This window comes from Leucopleurus acutus, assembly GCF_964270905.1.
Source record: "Leucopleurus acutus genome assembly, chromosome: 13".
Taxonomy (NCBI): domain Eukaryota; kingdom Metazoa; phylum Chordata; class Mammalia; order Artiodactyla; family Delphinidae; genus Leucopleurus; species Leucopleurus acutus.
This window is the reverse complement of record NC_139155.1, coordinates 66,383,941-66,401,281: the sequence shown is the minus strand read 5'-3', so window position 1 is coordinate 66,401,281 and position 17,341 is coordinate 66,383,941. Positions and strand designations below refer to the sequence as shown.

The window sequence follows — 17,341 nt, the reverse complement described above, 5'->3', positions numbered from 1 at the left end:
ACAGAGGTAATCAAGTTAAAATAAGGTCAGCACAGTGGGCCCTAATCCAATATGACTAGTGTGCTTATAAAATGAGAAAATTTGGGGGCTTCCCTGGTAGTCCAGTGGATAAGAATCTGTCTTACAATACAGGGGACACCAGTTCGATCCCTGGTTGGGGAACTAAAATCCCACATGCCACAGGGCAACTAAGCCCACGCACCACAACTACTGAGCCCACGCGCCACAACTAGAGAGGAGCCTGTGCACGCACAGCAACAAAGCGAAGAGCCCATGCGCCGCAATGAAGGATCCTGCATGCTGCAACTAAGACCCGACGCAGCCAGAAAACAAATAAGTAAATAAATTTTTAAAAAATAAATTAAAAAATAAAAAGAGAAAATTTGGAGACAGACACGCACACAGGGAGAATGCTATCTGAAGACGAAGGCAGGGATCAGGGTGATGCTTCTATAATACAAGCCAAAAAAGCCAAATATTGCCAGCAATCCATCAGAAGCTAGACAAGAGGCTCTCCCTCACACCCCTCAGAAGGAAGCAGCCCTATGACACCTTGATCTTGGACCTCTCGTCTCCAGAACTATGGGAGAATAAATTTCTACCGTTTAAGCCACTCAGTTTGTGGTACTCTGTTCCAGTAGCCCTAGCAAACCAATACATCATTAGTAATCAGGGAAATGCAAATCAAAACCATGATGAGATACAACTTCACACCCACTAGGATGGTTTTATCAAAAAGACAGATAATTGTTGGTAAGGATGTGGAGAAACTGGAACACGCATACACTGCTGATGGGATTGTAAAATGGGGCTTCAGTTCTTCAAAATGTTAAACATAAAATTACCACATGACCTAGCAATTCAGCTCTTAGGGAAGTGAAACATACATCTACACAAAAATTTGTCATGCATGCTCCACAGCAGCATTATTCATAATAGCCAAAAAGTGAAAATAACCCAAATGTCCATCAACTGACAAATGAATAAAAAAGTAGTATACCAATACAATGGAATATTGATAATAAAAAAGGAAAAAAGGAATGAAGTAATGACACATGCTACACATGAACCTTGAATACATTATGTAAAAGAAGTCAGCCACAAAAGGCTGCATATTGTATGATTCCACTTATATGAAGTGTCTGGTATAGGAAACATACTAGAGAGACATAAAGTAGGTTAGTGGGTGCCAGGGACTAGGGGTAGGGAGAAATGGGGAGTGACAGTTTAATGGATCAAGTGCTACTATTGTGGGGAGGGCGAGGAGGGAATGAAAATATTCTAAAATTAGGTAGTGCTAATGGTTGTACAACTCTGTAAGTATAAAAAAAACACTGAATTGCGTACTTAAAAGGGTGAACTTTATGGTATGAAAATTGTATCTCAAAGTTATTGTTAAAACAAAATCTCAAGAGCTGACTTCTCAGTAGCCTGCACAAAACCTTCATCCTGTCCTTGGCTTCCAATGGAAGGAAATCATCCTGCCCATTTGTCCCTGTCCCTCCACCACCTTTTGGTTGTTGCTGTTTCTTTTTCTTTCTTTCTTTCTTTTTTTTGGCCGTGCCGAGAGGCTTGTGGGATTTTAGTTCCCCAACCAGGGATTGAACCTGGGTCCTCAGCAGTGAGAGCGTGGAGTCCTGACCACTGGACCGTCAGGGAATTTCCTGCTGTTTCTTTTTTTATTTTTCTTTTTTTATTTTTTATTTATTTATTTTTGCGGTACACAGGCCTCTCACTGTTGTGGCCTCTCCCATTGCGGAGCACAGGCTCCGGACGCACAGGCTCAGCAGCCATGGCTCACGGGCCCAGCCGCTCCGCGGCATGTGGGATCTTCCCGGACCAGGGCACGAACCCGTGTCCCCTGCATCGGCAGGCGGACTCTCAACCACTGCGCCACCAGGGAAGCCCTGTTCCTTTTTTTTAAATGAACAAGTATAGATGTCATTAATCTCCTCCATTTTCTGATTACTCCTAATGAACCCTTACTACTTAACAACTAAATATTCTACCTCTGACCAGAAAATCTTGTCAAAAAGCAAGAAACATTTTTTTTCCCTCTTTCTGAAATATTTGATGATGAGAGAACTGTTGTACACTCCCTACTTGCACTGAACCAGCACCCTAGGCTGACTGGTCACACTCTCCTGCATGCTTCTGCTACACGGGACCTTTCTTCAACTATAGGTCTTTCTCTTACCTTCCACAGGCTTACTTTACTCCTCCAACAGGAAGTAGTAAGCAGAGGGTGCCTCCACTCCTGACCGCCTCTCTGCTGCATTTGTCACTTTAAAAAAGCACAGCTTTTCTGCAGATCCAAGATTCTGGCTTGATTTCTGAGGCTCCCCCTGAACCCTTCAAGTGATTCCTGTGTTCCAGCCTGCAAGTCCTAATTAAATAAGTAACACCCAGATGTGCCCCTATTAACTACCTTAATAAGCCTTTTGTTTTTATTCTCATTAACCATCTCATTTTATTCCCAAGGTATGATTACTGGACAGTCAAAAATAGCCTCCAGTATGATAGAATAAAAAGGATTTTTAGTTAATAAAGACAATATACATTTTTGTACAGGTTCAAATAGCTGCTTACAAGATGCAAAAAGTTCATAATCCAGTGCTGATGAGGGTGTGGGGAACTGATGTACTCATGAGCACATCCTGCTCAGAGGAGTGTAAACTGGGACAACCTTCTCTGAAGAGTAATTTGGCTTAAATACCAAATTATATAATACATAAACCTTTTGATCCAGTAATTCTAAGTCTACAAATTTATCCTGAGGATGCACAAAAGTATGTTAGTACAGAACTGTAATAGGAAAAGACTAGGAGCAACTTAAATGTCCAACACCAAACAGTACAGTCATGCGACGGAATACTACACAGCCAGTAAGAACAATCAGATAACAGCAGATAATGCTTCAGTGGTACCTACACGCCAGGTACTCTAAGCACTTTGCAAGCACAATTCCATCTGATTCTAACAACAACCCTATGAAATATGTGCTGTGTTTATCCCAATTTACTGACAAACTGAAGCAGAGAGGCCAGCATTGCCTCTAATTGCTACTTACTTGTGGAAAAGGTTCTGAGAGGCAGCTTCCTTAAGGACTGAAGGAAATGGCTCAGGGCAATGTCTTCACAGTGACGGCGCCTACAATCAAGCAAAAATGAAGCATTAAATATTTTTTTAATTAAAAAGAAATTAGTGGATCAACTTCTAAAATTTGAATATAGTCTATAGATTCAATAATAGTATTGTGTCTGTGTTAATTTCCTGGCTTTGACCATTGTACTGTGGTTTTCATAAGAAAACGTCCTTATACAAAAAGGGCTCAAATATTTAAAGGTAAAGGGGCATCAAGTGTTTCAGAAAAAAATATATACAAACACACACTCACAAAGAGAAAAAAAGGGAGAGAGAATGATAAAGCAAATATAGTTGATATTTGGGGAATCAGAGGACAGGGTATTTGGGAATACTCTGTACTATTTTTATAACTTCTCTGTAAGTCTAAAATTTTTTCACACACAAAGCTGCTCTTTTCTTAATTAAGTATAAGAGCATAATAAGAAGTAAACCCGGCACTTACACAAAGCCATACGTTTCCTCACCACAAACAAAGAGCTATACACAGCCTTGTAGCCTCTAACCCCTACTCATTAAAGAACCTAATAAAGTGGTTGAAATTTTAAACTTTTTTTTTTTTTTTTTTTTTGGCTGCGCCACAGCTTGCAGGATCGAACCCATGGTACTGCAGCAGGAAGTGTGGAGTCCTACTAATCACTGGACCACCAGTGAATTCCCTAAAATTTTAAACTTTAAATGTTTGCCCTGGAAAAGAAATGACACAAACCAGGCTGAACTATTCTAATCTACTTTGAGTTTGGAAGGCTCAACTGGTTTGGAATTTTTAAATTAATATTTGTGGCTACTTTGCCACAAAAGCTACTTTCAAAGAGTGAAGAGGGTTTTCAGGCATTCTGAGAAAAAAATGACTACTTTCATGGCTTCAAGCTCTAAGAAAATATTATTTCCAATTCTTTGTTTCTCTTCTTTGTTTCCTCTTCACCCAGGGAAACTGGACATATACCCAGTGGCAATAAGTGACTTGGCCAGCAAGGAAAGCATGAATGAATTTTTAGTGAACTGGCTCTCTCCTTAATCAAAAAGCAAACACCCCACCTTCAATTCAGATAGCACTTAAGTTCCCCCAAATATTGGCCTGAAATCTAAAGTAAAGAAACTATGTCCTTGTCAGTGTTTTTTTTTCCCTTGAAGCCCTTTATGAGAGAAGCAGAAATTTACTCTATAAATGTCTAAACTGCTATTTCTGTGGAGAACAGAACTGCATTTATGACTTTCATACAATGATATTGACATTCATGGATAGTCAGTAGTTATGTCTCACACAGACATCCTGTAGATTTTATCAGATTTAAACACCTTCGTTTTTTCACATGAAATTTCCTTGACTTAACAACACTCTCACAGCATGGTGGTAACATGACGACTCTGATTCTCCTACAGGCAAGCAAGGTCTGTATGGAGAACAAGCCTGGAACCATGACAATCACCACCCCCTCAGAGGCCAGGTGGATGGACAGTTATTAACACAAAGGAGGGTGTGTTGCAGTATCTGAATGTTCTTTCAGCAGTGAACAATGCTCATCTCTTAGACTGGGCACTCCCACTGCAAAAGCTAAGCGCCTAAAACCCTGCTTTCCAAATGGAATAAGAACAAGAAGTGTAAAATCTGACTAAAGGCTGTATTGTTGTGTTGTGCACACTGCTACATTGTGTGTTCCAGAATTGCTGCTGAACCCCCTAACTGAAAGAACGTTTGCAGACTGTTGAAAAAGGCTTTTTTTGTGGGGAAGGGGGTGTGGGCTGGGGGAGGTACAAGTGGGAGATAATCATTTATCCACTGTAACCCAATGCACGGCACTCAGGTGGCTGGTTTGCATACGGATCTTCCTGAGAGCAGAGTCTTGGTCTCTTGTCCACTGCTATAGCCCCAGCTCCTGGAACAAGTGCCTGGCAAACGCCCCAGTTGCATCAGCTTGTCTTTCATTCCTGGATCATTCCTATCCTCATATAAATGTTGTACTTTCTCCAATCTTACAGAAACACTGTCCACCCCACTGCAGGCTCTTTAAAAGAGCAATGTTCCCTGTCATCACTTCCTCCCCTCCCCCCCTCTCTTCATCCCACTCAACCAGGCTTTTGTTCCCACCACCTCATCTCTTGTCAAGGTCACCAACTTCCACATTGTCAACCCCAACACATATTTCTTGGACCTCGTGTTATGTGACTTCTCAGCAGCATCTGCCACTGGTAAGCCCTTCCTCCTTTTTTTTTTCCCCACTGAGGTATAATTGACATGTAACATTATATTAGTTTCAGATGTACAACATTATTCCCTATTTGCATATATTGTGAAAGGATCACCACAATAAGTCTAGTTAACATCCCTCACCATACATATTTACAAAAACTTTTTTCTTGTGATGAAAAAGATCTACTCTCTTAGCAACTTTTAAATATACAATACAGTATTGTTAACTGTAGTCACCATGCTGCACATTACATCCGCAGGACTTAGGTATTTTATAAGTTGTATCTTTTGACTTCATTCACTTTCTCCTTCTTGAAACACATTTAGCCTTTGGGACCCTGATCTTCCTACCTCTCCAGCCTCTCCCTAACTTCAAACAGCTGCCGTGCCCAGGGTTCAGACCTCTTCTCTGTGCTCTCCCTGAGACATGTTCACCCAGTCCTGCAGCTTTAAATAGCCAGATACTGAGGACTCCCTCGCTGCTCCTTCAAAGACCTCTGGACCATATTTCCACCTGGCTACCCAACATCCCCACTCTGAATCACCTCAAACTGAGTTTGTCCAGAACAGAATTCCTGACACTCCCTCACTCCCGTTCAACCTGCTCCACCCCCAGAGTTGTCCATCTGTGGCAGAGACTAGCCAGATGGTTATTAAATCCACTTCCTCTACCCAACAGACTACATTTCCCAGCCTCCCTTGCAATAGGGTGTGGCCACATAACTGAGTTCTAACCACTGTAAGAACCATTCAGGCTTCCCAGGCTGTCCCTTTTCAGCCTGTTTGATGCAAACATGCAGACCTTTGGAAGCCATGTGTTAAAGATGTCAGGAGATGGGTCCTCAAATCACTGCTGTCCTGCAGATCAGGAGCACCCACTGGGACTTTACATGATTGAGACCAACACTTTTACTGTGTTAAATCACTGAGATGCTGGAGTTTACCTGTTACCACAGCAACACTGCTATAATTAATATACCATCTCAGAAAAAAGGCACCACCATTCACCCAACTGCACAAGTCGAAACCCTAGGGACTCCTTTTGTAAGTCCTTTCTTTCTCACTATCCACATTCAATCCAGTGACAAGGCATGAAGTCTCTACCTTCAAAATATACCCGTATCTGCCTACTTCTCTGCCACCACTCTCACTCTGGCCTGAGCCACCAGATCTATCACTGCACTGAAGGACTGCACTAGCCTGTTCTCCCTGCTTGGCTTCTGTGTCCCATTCACCACAGAACAGCCAGAGTGACCTTTTCAAAACAGAAAATAAGACGAGACCCTATGTAAGTGGTCCTCGCTGAACCCTCAGACCTCCTGCTGCTTCCCTTCTCACTCACCTGCCCCCATTCCTTGCACACTCATGCCTCTGCATTTGCTGTTTGCTCTGCTGGGCATACCCCTCCAGCTGGCTCAGTCCCTCCTCATTCAGTTCTCTGCTCAAATGCTTCCTCCTGGTTGGTTTCTCCTCACCACAAGCCCAAAAGTTGTCCCTCTGGAGCGTTCTCTAACCCCTTAATTACCTGCCTTTATTTTTCTTCGTAACACTTCTCACTACCCGAAATGAACAGATTTTATATATATTCACTCATTTGTTTACTGTCTGTACCCCTCAAATGCAGGGGTTTGTCTGTCTTCCCCCTGGACCTCAATCTCAGCAGTGAGATTAAGCTTCAGAGAAATGAACGGCTGGCTAGGTTCAATCACATGTACCGTCTACATGGTGAACTCACGTGGGCCTCCTGCAAGAGGGCAATTAAAGCCCAGGATTAAGCACTCAAGTCTGATTGTGGGGCTCAAATCTCCATCCTGCCACTTATTAATTAGCTGTGTGACCTTAAGGCATTTCTTAACTAATCTTAAGCCTCAGTTTCTCCACCTGTAAAAACAGGACCTACCTCATTAGGAATAAATGAGACAATCACATAAAACCTTAAGCCCAGGCCCTGGCACCTAGTTACATATTACTATTATTAAAAGTAACAGAGTTGATATTCAGCTGGCACACACTGGGATGGCCATATTAACTGTCTGTGACCACTCTGAATGGTTTGTGTCCACACTGTCATAGTTTTAAATTATTTTTAACATCACCCCTGGTGGTAACACTAACTATAGTCCTTGTGTCTCTCCTGCTTTTTAGAACTGTGAAAGTTCTGAAAATGAACGGGCAGGCCTCTTGAAGGCCTCATTCCACGTTCTATCTCATATTATTTAGTAATGTTTCCTTGCTCTGCTACTAAACTGTAAAGTTCTTTAAACATGAGGCCTATATCTTTTAATTCCTCTCTCTTCCCCTGCTCTCCCTCCCCCTCCCGATCCCTGGCACTGCAGTTGGCAGTGGTAGGAATGTCATAAGTATTCCTGAAGGAAAGTCTTGCACAAGCAACCACTCCTTGGGCACTATGTCCATACTTGCCTGAACCTAAGAATCATCCAGGACACGTGTAAAGAACACAGCTGCCGGGGCCCCAACCTACATCTACTGAACCTGAATTTGGCAGTATTGGGGGATATACCTGGGACTCTCTTTTTCTGATAAACACCCACCCCATTTTTTCATCAAACAAATTTGGGAAACATGGCCCTAAATTATCACCCATAATTGCCTTCTTTTGGTTCTCTCACCTGTCACCTATCACCCAGGTACTGAAAAACTTCCCTGCAATATGAGGTTTTCAAACATATGTCTCACAGACACTGCTTTACTTAAAAATCATGGAAATGTTCTCTTTTGGGGTTTTTTTGCATCTAAATATAGTTCCCACCTGGATATGTAATACCTTTGAAAACTGAGTTCTTATTGTACCCAAATCCTCACCCTCCTTAAATTGCACCTAAATCCAGTCTTATCTACCTACACTGGTACTAAAGTTATGACTCTTTTCCCTTTCCCTTTTTAAATGATAATGAGTGAAGTACATCCTCCTCACCATCGTTAAACAAAAACAAAAAAAAGAAAAAATTTTAGGAGGGTCATTTTTTAGTCTTTCCAACTTATGACACAACTTATGACACATTTTAGATGATTTCACTACTGACTCATAAACAGCACACCTGGTAACAATATTAAAACCACAGAGACTCTCCTGTCCAAGTCCTAACAGTTACCATCACATTGCAGAGCCCCCTCCTGAGAAAGTTACACCAGTTCTGAGTAGTTAATAATAGAGTGAAGCTTCCTGTTCAGGGCAATGACAGTTTCTGTTCCCTTTCAGTCCGAAACCAGTGTCCTTACTTCCCAAAATTACAGCGCAAGCTTTGGTCAACGCTGACAAAATGAAGGTTGCCTGAAACACAAAAGTACTGTGTGTCTCTCAAACCTTAGCTCTTTGAAATGACACGGAACAGCAGACTCTGAGTCATAGCTACCAACATTTTAATCCATTTTCTGAGAGTCCAAATGTTCCCAAGCTGGTTCTTACATAAGCTATTTCGAATAATGAATGTCCTCACGGTGGGCAGCCTGAGGGAAAGGTCCTTGCCTGAGAGAGACAGAGGTATCCGGGTAGGGGTCCCGGCTCTGCTACTAACTGGCCGGGTGAAACTGAGCAAGTCCCTTCCTCTCTCATGGCCTCAATTTTGCTAACTCCAAAAAGAGGTTGATTTAGATGACCCCTCTAACAACCTAAGAGTTGGGAGTCACCAGGGTAACTAAGACCCCATTTCCATCATGGACGATTTTGAGATAACCGAGTCCAACCCTCTCGCTTCAAAGACCAAGAATCCGAAGTGAAAGCCGCCCGACTCCCAGTCCAGTGCTCTTCCCACATCACGCCGCCCCTCCCAGCAACACGAATCCCTGAGAAAGAGGCGTCCAGCCCTGCCTCGGCTATAAGTGGCGGGCACACAGCCTATTTCACTGGTTGGGTCTTTTTGTTTATATCTTTGTTTTTTGTCCCTTGTGAAAAGGGCAAGGAGAGAGCGCTTAGGATAGACGCGGAACGCCCTACCCGGCGGCAGTCGCACCTGCTCGAGAGCTCCAGGTTAAGGTGAGTGCCTACGTCTCCACTCGAGCTCTGCTCAGGGCGAGCCCGCGACAGAGAAACGATTCCTCTCTCCAGACCCCAGTTTGGCTCGGGCCACCCCCCGGCAGGTCCCCAAGCAGCTGTACCTGCTCCGCCACGGCGCGACCCCGCGCAGCAACCTCAAACAACCCGGCCCCACGGACGCCGCCATCTTGTCCCCAGCTTCTCGGCGGGATACGCCCCCTTTTACACGCTGGTCGCACGCGCGTGACGTCACGAGCTCGAACTCACAGCGCCAATGAAGAACGCGGAGCGTGTGTGGGCGGAGCTGTCTAAGCTCCTCCCCCGGCTGCTCCGGGTACCCTCTGCCTGACACTTCCGGCAGCTAATGGGCTAGGTCGGATAGGTGCAGCCGGTGGCGGTGCTTACAGTGCTAAACCTGGACCTGGGCACAGCGTTGCCAGTTCTCCTATTTCCTTCTGACGTGCGTTTCCGCATCTGCCTGGAAAATCTGATTTACTCAAGGTCCGAGAATGGATCAACTGAGCTAAATCGTTCATTTTACGGATGGGGAAACTGAGAGCGTCCACAACTCAGCTACCATTGACTTAGCGCTTCCTAAGTGCCAGGCTCTGTGCTGATGACTTAGCATGCATGGTGTCTCATTCTTACCTCCCATCGCTGTACTATCTGGGAGTCCAGAGACCAGAGGTCTTGGATCACCTAGAAGTGCAATTAGTCGTCGAACAAGGTGCCGGGTGTGATAGCGCGTGCTCCTGCAAAGATTCCTGATCTTCAGATTTAAGGAAAAATAGACTTTTCAGTAGTATAAGCTTTTTTTTTTTTTTTTTTTTTTAGTGGGCAGAGACTAGAGACCGCTAGCCAGCCCTGAGAATTATTCTCATTTTAAAGATAGAGAAAACAGAGCTCAGGAAAGTTAACCATTAGAACGCTCAAGGGCACACAGCTATAAAGGAGAAAAGCTAGAATTTGAACATACATCTCTGATTCCCAAACCCATGATCTAACATCCTTCCTTTTAAGCCCTTTGCCTACAATCTGGCTGAGTATGGGTCCCCAAACTGAAGGAATACAGCTCCTCTTTTTTCTCCCCTAAGCTGCTAATAGCACTTGTCTTCACCAAGCGTTTGACACAGGAGGAGGGGTATGTTGCCTGGTACCTGCAATTATTTCTACATGGTTATTTAAGCTCAACTAGGGCATAACGGGGCCCTACAGGGAGCCTAACAGGGAGCAGATTTCCTATTGGAGAGGAGACACTTCCCTCTATGGTTTTCAAAAGTCTGAAGAGGAGGAAAAAAAAAAGTATAGAATTGGTTTTACTATTCAATTGAGAGTAGTAACTCAAAACCAGGGGGAAGAAAAAAATGGGAGGGGGAGATTATTTCAAAATGAAACGCATTTGGGGAAACTGGATATTCACATGCAAAAGAATGAAGTGGACCCTTACTTTACACCATATACAAAAATTAACTCAAAATGGATCAAAGACCTAAAGCTAAGAACTACAACTATAAAACTCTTAAAATATAAGGGAAATTTTCATGACATTGAATTCAGCAATGATTTCTTGGATATTACGCCGAAAGCACAGGCAACAACAAAATAAGATAAATTGTATTTCATCAAAGTTAAAAAGTTTTGTGCATCAAAGGACACTGTCAACAAAGTGAAAAGACAACCCTGAGAATGGGAGAAAATAGTCACAATATATCTGATAAGGGTCTGGTATCCAGAATATATAAATAATTCCTAAAATTCAACAAAAAAATAACCGAATTCAAAAATAGGCAAAGGACTTGAACAGACATTTCTCAAAAAATAATATACAAATGACCAATAAAAGATGCTCAACATCACTAATCATTAGGGAAATGCACATCAAAAGCACAATGAGATATCAACTTCACACCCATTAGGATGGCTATTATCGAAAAAGGAAAATAACAAGTGACAAGTGTTGGCAAAGATGTGGAAAAATTGGAACACTTTTGCATTGCTGTAACAATGTAAAATGGCTGTGCAAAACAATTCGGTTGTTCCTCAAAAAGTTAAACAGAATTATCAAATGATCCAGCACCTAGGTATAATCTAAAAGAATGAAAGCGGGGACTCAAATAGAGACTTATACACCAATGTTCATAGCAACATTATTCACAATAGCCAGAAAGTGGTTCAATAGATGAATAAATATAATGTGATATATCCATATAATAGAATATTATTCAGCTATAAAAGCATGTATGAAGTACTGTTACATGCTACAACAGGAATAAACTTTGAAAACATTATGGTAAGTAAAATTAGCCAGACACAAAAGGACACATATTGTTTAATTCCACTTATATGAAGTGCTTAGAATAGGCATATTGATAAACACAAAAATTAGAATAAAGGTTACCAGAGGCTGAGAGGACAGGGAAGAGGGATGGGTTCAGAGTCTCTGTTTGAGATGATGATTAAGTTCTGGAAATGGATAGTGTGATGGTTGTTTAACATGTGAATGTACTGAATGACACTGAATTATACATTAAGTTAAAAATGAATTAAAAGGTTAAAATGGTAAATTTTATTATATTTCAACACACACACACACAAAGCAGTTAATAACAAGTGTTGATGAGGATGTGGAGAAATCAGAATAATCTTTCTGTCCCTATTCTGCATTTTCATATGAATGGAATCATATAATATGTGGACTTTTGTAACTGGCTTCTTTCACTTAGCATAATATTTTCAGGGTTTGTCCATGTTGTAACATGTATCAGTACTTCATTCCTTTTCATGATTGAATAGTATTCCATTATATGGATAGACCACATTCCTTTATCCAGTCATAGCTATGGACATTTGAGTCATTTCCGCCTTTTAGCAATTATGAAAAATGCTGCTATAAACATTCATATACAGTTTATTGTATAGACATATAATTTCATTTCTCTTCTGTGTATACCTAGGAGTGGAATTGCTGGGTTGTATAGCTTAATTATTTGAGGAACTGACAGATGGTCTTCCAAAGTGGCTGCCCCATTTTACATTCCCACCAGTAGTGTATGAAGGTTCCAATTTCTCCACATCCTCACCAACACTTGTTATTTTCTCTCTTTTCAAAATTACTATCATTATATCCAATCTAATGGGTATGAAGTGGTGTTTCATTGTGGTTTTGATTTGTATTTCTCTGATAACTAATGCTGTTGAGAAATTTTTCATGTGCTTATTGGTCATTTGCATATCTTCCTTGTAGAAATATCTATTCAGATTCATTGCCTATTTTTAAATTGGGTTATTTATCTTTTTATTATTGAGTTGTGTTCTTTATATATGCTAGATACAATTCCCTTATCATATATATGATTTGCAAGTATTTTCTCCCATCCTTTAGGTTGTCTTTTCATTTCTTGATGGTGTCCTTTGAAGCAAAAAGTTTTTAATTTTGATGAAATCTCATTTATTTTTTCCTTTGTTAATTGTGCTTTTGGTGTCATATCTAAGAATCCTTTGCCAAATCCAAGGTCATGAAGATTATACCACGTTTTCATCTAAGAGTTTTAAAGTTTAAAAAAGTTTTGTATATGGTGTGAGGTAAAGATCCAACTTCATCCTTTGCCTGTGGCTATCCAGTTGTCCGTTGATTGATTTTCGTTTGTTAAATCAACCTGACATTGCTGGTTATTGTGTATTATCCTTTTTATCTATCACTGGATTCAATTTGCTAATATTCTGTTTAGGATTTTTGTATCTACTTTATGAGAGAGAATTGGACTATTACTTTCATCTCAAACTGATTCAGGTGTATGAAGTTAGGTTCATTTCACCATACACTTATCCAGTTATTCCACTACTATTGCTGAAAAGACTTTCCTTTCCCCATTGAATTGCATGGTGTCTTTGTCAAAATCAACTGAACATCCATGCATGGGTCTATTTCTGGGTTCCAAAGATTTCCATTTGTTCCATTGATCTATCTTAATTATGGCTGCTTTACTTATAAGTCTTGAAATCAGGTAGCATGGATTCTTCAACTTTGTTCTTCACTTTCAAGATTATTTTGGCTTTTATAAGTCCTTTGCATTTCCATAAAAAATTTAGAATCAGTTGGTCAATTTTAGCAAAATGTCTGGTGGGATTTTGATTGGGACTGTGTTGAAACGAGAGATCAATTTGAGGAGAACTGACATTTTAACAATATTGAGCCTCCCAATACATGGACCTGATAAATCGCTCCATCTTTGACTGTTTACAACCAAAAATATGGTATGTAAATTAGTACTGGCATACTCATTTTATTGCACTTTGCTTTATTGTGCTTCACAGTTATTGTGGTTTTTCACAAATTGAAGGTTTGTGGCAACCCTCTGTCTAGCAAATCTACTGGCACCATTTTCCCAAAAGCATTTGCTCACTTTGTGCCTCTGTGTCATATTTTGGTAATTCTCACACTGTTTCTAACTTTTTCATTATTATTATATTTGTTATGGTGATCTGTGATCAGTGTCCTGTGACGTTACTATTGCAAAAAGATTATGACTCGCTGAGGACCCAGATGATGGTTAGCACTTTTTAAAAATAAAATTTTAATTAAGGTGTGTATATTTTTAGATGTAATGATATTGCACACTTAATAGACTAACGTATAGCATAAACATAACTTTATATGCACTGGGAAACAAAAAAACATGTGCAACTCACTTTATTGCAATATTAGCTTTATTGCGGTGGTCTGGAACCCAATGCCCAATATCTCTGAGGTTTGCCTATACTTTTATTCATTCCTGGCCAATGCAAGCACCTTAGAACATTTAAATTCTATTTATTCTCTTCCAGCCTTTTGTGATGACATTGTTATACTTCATTCTATTAGATTTTGTTTTCATGAGGATGTACATAGCAGCTGTATTCGTAAGATGCCCAAACTGGAAACAACACAAATGTCCATCAGCGGGCGAGACTATGGATGAACAAATCATGGTGTGTTCATACAATGGAATGTGACTGTGCAACAAAATGAACAAACTCACATCCTCCTTGCAACAAACAAACTCACATCCTCCTTGCAACAAGGAGGATGAATCTCAAAAACATTACATTGAGCAAAATAAGTCAGACATCCATAGAGTAACATTGTCTGGTTGCAGTGCTATGAAATTTAACAGCGGGCAAAACTATAATATTAGAGGGATAGAATTATGAATAGTTGCCTTCCTCAAGGCAGGAGTGATTAACTGGAAGGTGCCTGAGGGAACTTTCTGGGGCAATGGAAATATCTGGGTGGTGGTTACATGGGTATACATTTGTCAGACCTCATCAAATAATAAATGTTAGCTCTGTGCATTCTCCAGTGGGTAAATTATACATCAAGAAAAAGAAAATATCTGGGAAAACCAAAACCAAAAACTACTGATTTACTTTTTTTTTCTTTTTCTTTTTTTTATTAGTTTGTTCCATGAAAACTTTTCCATTTTCTCTCTGACTTGTACTGCAGCCAAGCAAGTTTTGAAAAAACAGTTTTCTACTTTTGTTTTCCAGAGACCATTTCTGGAATGATCCTTTTAAAGCCCAGGCTCGATGTACAGTGAGGGACATGACCCTTTTCTTTCCAGCCCGCCTACTGTCACACCAGGTCCTAGTTGTATTAAAAGGAGGAGGAAACAGTGCAGCTGCTTGAAATAGATTCCAGGGAATTTGCCATGGTCAGATGGAACCCTCTGCTCCAGACTCCCCTGGCTACCTCCCAGCAGCCCTTTGACATGCACTGGACTAGAGGCTTCCAGCTACTTCTGTGTTGACAATGGTCTTCTTTGGTCAGGGTAAGTATATGGATTTCATGTGCTGACAGATTTTGTTTCATCTCATTTTTCCTTTAAGTCATCTCATTTAGAAACACATTAGATTGGTGAGTCCCCTGGTAAAATCCTAGGGGGAGGAGTTTCCTGAGTACAAGTAGAGATGCTTATCCTCCAGAGTGAAGGTTGGCAAACTAGGTGTCACTGCCTGTTTTGTAAATAAAGTTTTATTGGAACACTGCCACACTCATTTGTTCATATATCACCTACAACTGATTTCCTGCTACAACCACAGAGATGAGTAGCTGCAAGAAAGATCATATGGCTTGCAAAGCCTGAAATATTTACTATCTGACCCTTCATAGAGAAAGCTGGCTCAACTGTGGTCTAGAGCACCCTCCCTGGGGGGCCTCTGTCCTGGCATCAGAGATAGGGGCCGGCCACAGCCTCACAAAAAAACATAAAGGACAGGGTTTGGATATAGTTTACCAAAAGGGAAAAGTATCTCCACAGGATGATTTATGCTCTTTGACCTTCAGTTACTACCAAGAATTCAGATTTGAATCAGAGGAACCTGGATCAGGTTAACTGTCCTGGTGGAGAAAGACACAGAGGGCTTTGGAGAACTGGAAATCTTTGTGGAAAAGGCCAGGGAAGGCTTGCTGATGAGTTCAGAGGTGGTAAAGGGACAAGCAAGTACCCAGCCAGTCCAGAGGAGTGGAGGTCATGGCTTTCAGCACCTCATCTCATATCTGAGGCTCCACATAGGTTGTGGGCACAGAAACTTCCTATAGAAATCCCTAGCACAATTCTGCAGGGGAAGGTCATCAACACTTTTCAACAGTGAACAACAACAAAACAAATTAAAAGACATCAAGATACAACCCCTTACATTTTAAGTATATATATAAGCGTGGACGTGTGTATATATATATGCATATATATGTATACACATGGACGTGTTCCAACCCTCTTAAATTTTAAGAATATATACATATATGTGTCTGTGTGTATGTAAATTATTTATATATCAAAGCTTTAAGGCCTCTTTCCAGCTATAAAGTTCTACGATTTTAAGGCAATATGTGCCTGATTTGGGATTCTGTTCTATAAATTTTTAAAATAATAAATCAGTTCTTGATTGTGTCTAATGAGGAGAAGGGAGAGGTATTGGACAAAGAGAGGGGGAGGGAGAGAAGTTGGGAGAAAAGGAAGAAGCAGCGATGGAAACAAACACACCCATAAGGAGCTGCAGATAGAAAAAGGAGACTGTAAGGAAGGCGGCGGGTTCACGGGGGGGTGGGGGGCCTCACCTCCAGCGCCCGGCCTCTTAGAGAACATTGTGAAAGTTGTTCCAAAGCTGTGTTGCAGACCTAACTGTGGTGCGTGACCTGTACGCAGATAAATGTAGCCGGTGGGGCTTCTCCGGAAGCTCACAGGGTGGTGTGGGGTGCAGAAGTTACAGCAGGCAGTTCAGAAGGTGGGGGGGTGTGGGCTGAGGGAGCAGATAAGAAGCCTGCCTGACAGGGAGGGGAGCGGGAGAAGGAACAGGTGGGGGAAACCTCCAGAGATCTGAAGACATGGAGGCAGTCAAGTGAAGGGGTGGGAGAAAGAATATTTGCAGCTGATGGTACAGCTTTTGTGCAAAAGCTTCGAGGCAAGAGACAGCATGTAGGATTTGAGGAACTAGAGGAAATTCAGAGTGTGGAGCGCCTGTGGGAAGCCGAGCTGGAGAGGCAGGTGTCGGGGGAGGTGTCTGGTTTGCTAGAGCAGATCCTGGGGGCAGGAATAGACCTGGGCTCTAACACTTACCACACAGGCGCCGCCTAATGTCTAATGTCTTTAAGCCTCAGTTTCCTCATCTACAAAGTGGGGATTAAAAACATCTACCTCATCAAGTTGTTGTGAGGATTCAAGAAGGTAATAAACACAGAATGCTTGGCACTTGGTCAGAGCTCAACAAACGCCGAGTTACTATCCTTATGTGGGGGCGAGGGGAACCCGCAGAAGGATTTTAGGGCAGTGGTTCTGACAAGTGCGAAGTTGTATTTTACAAAGATCACTTAGGCTGGCAGCAGTAGGGGAAAAACTCATCGGCTGCTGCAGCACCTGGGTTATTTGCCGCCGCGTTTGTATTCTTCCAGACCATTTTACCCTCTCCCAAAATCTGAAATGAAAATGCAAAAGGGAGAAAGATTCTCAAGCCGATTCTTATCCACATGAGCCTCC

At 41.5% G+C, this 17,341-nt stretch overlaps 1 protein-coding gene across 1 annotated transcript in view; it reads right to left on the bottom strand.

Annotated features, from left to right (window-relative positions):
- Window positions 1–9,534, bottom strand: part of PISD (phosphatidylserine decarboxylase) — a 36,175-nt gene extending 26,641 nt beyond the window's left edge. Inside the window, exons 1-2 of the mRNA XM_082853115.1 lie at window positions 9,452–9,534; window positions 3,071–3,150 (exon numbers count right to left, since the gene is read on the bottom strand). Of these exons, the coding sequence (XP_082709241.1) occupies window positions 3,071–3,150; window positions 9,452–9,516 (145 nt within the window). The 5' untranslated portion in view covers window positions 9,517–9,534. The remainder of the gene's footprint in view (window positions 1–3,070; window positions 3,151–9,451) is intronic.
- Between the last annotated feature and the right edge of the window lie 7,807 nt (window positions 9,535–17,341).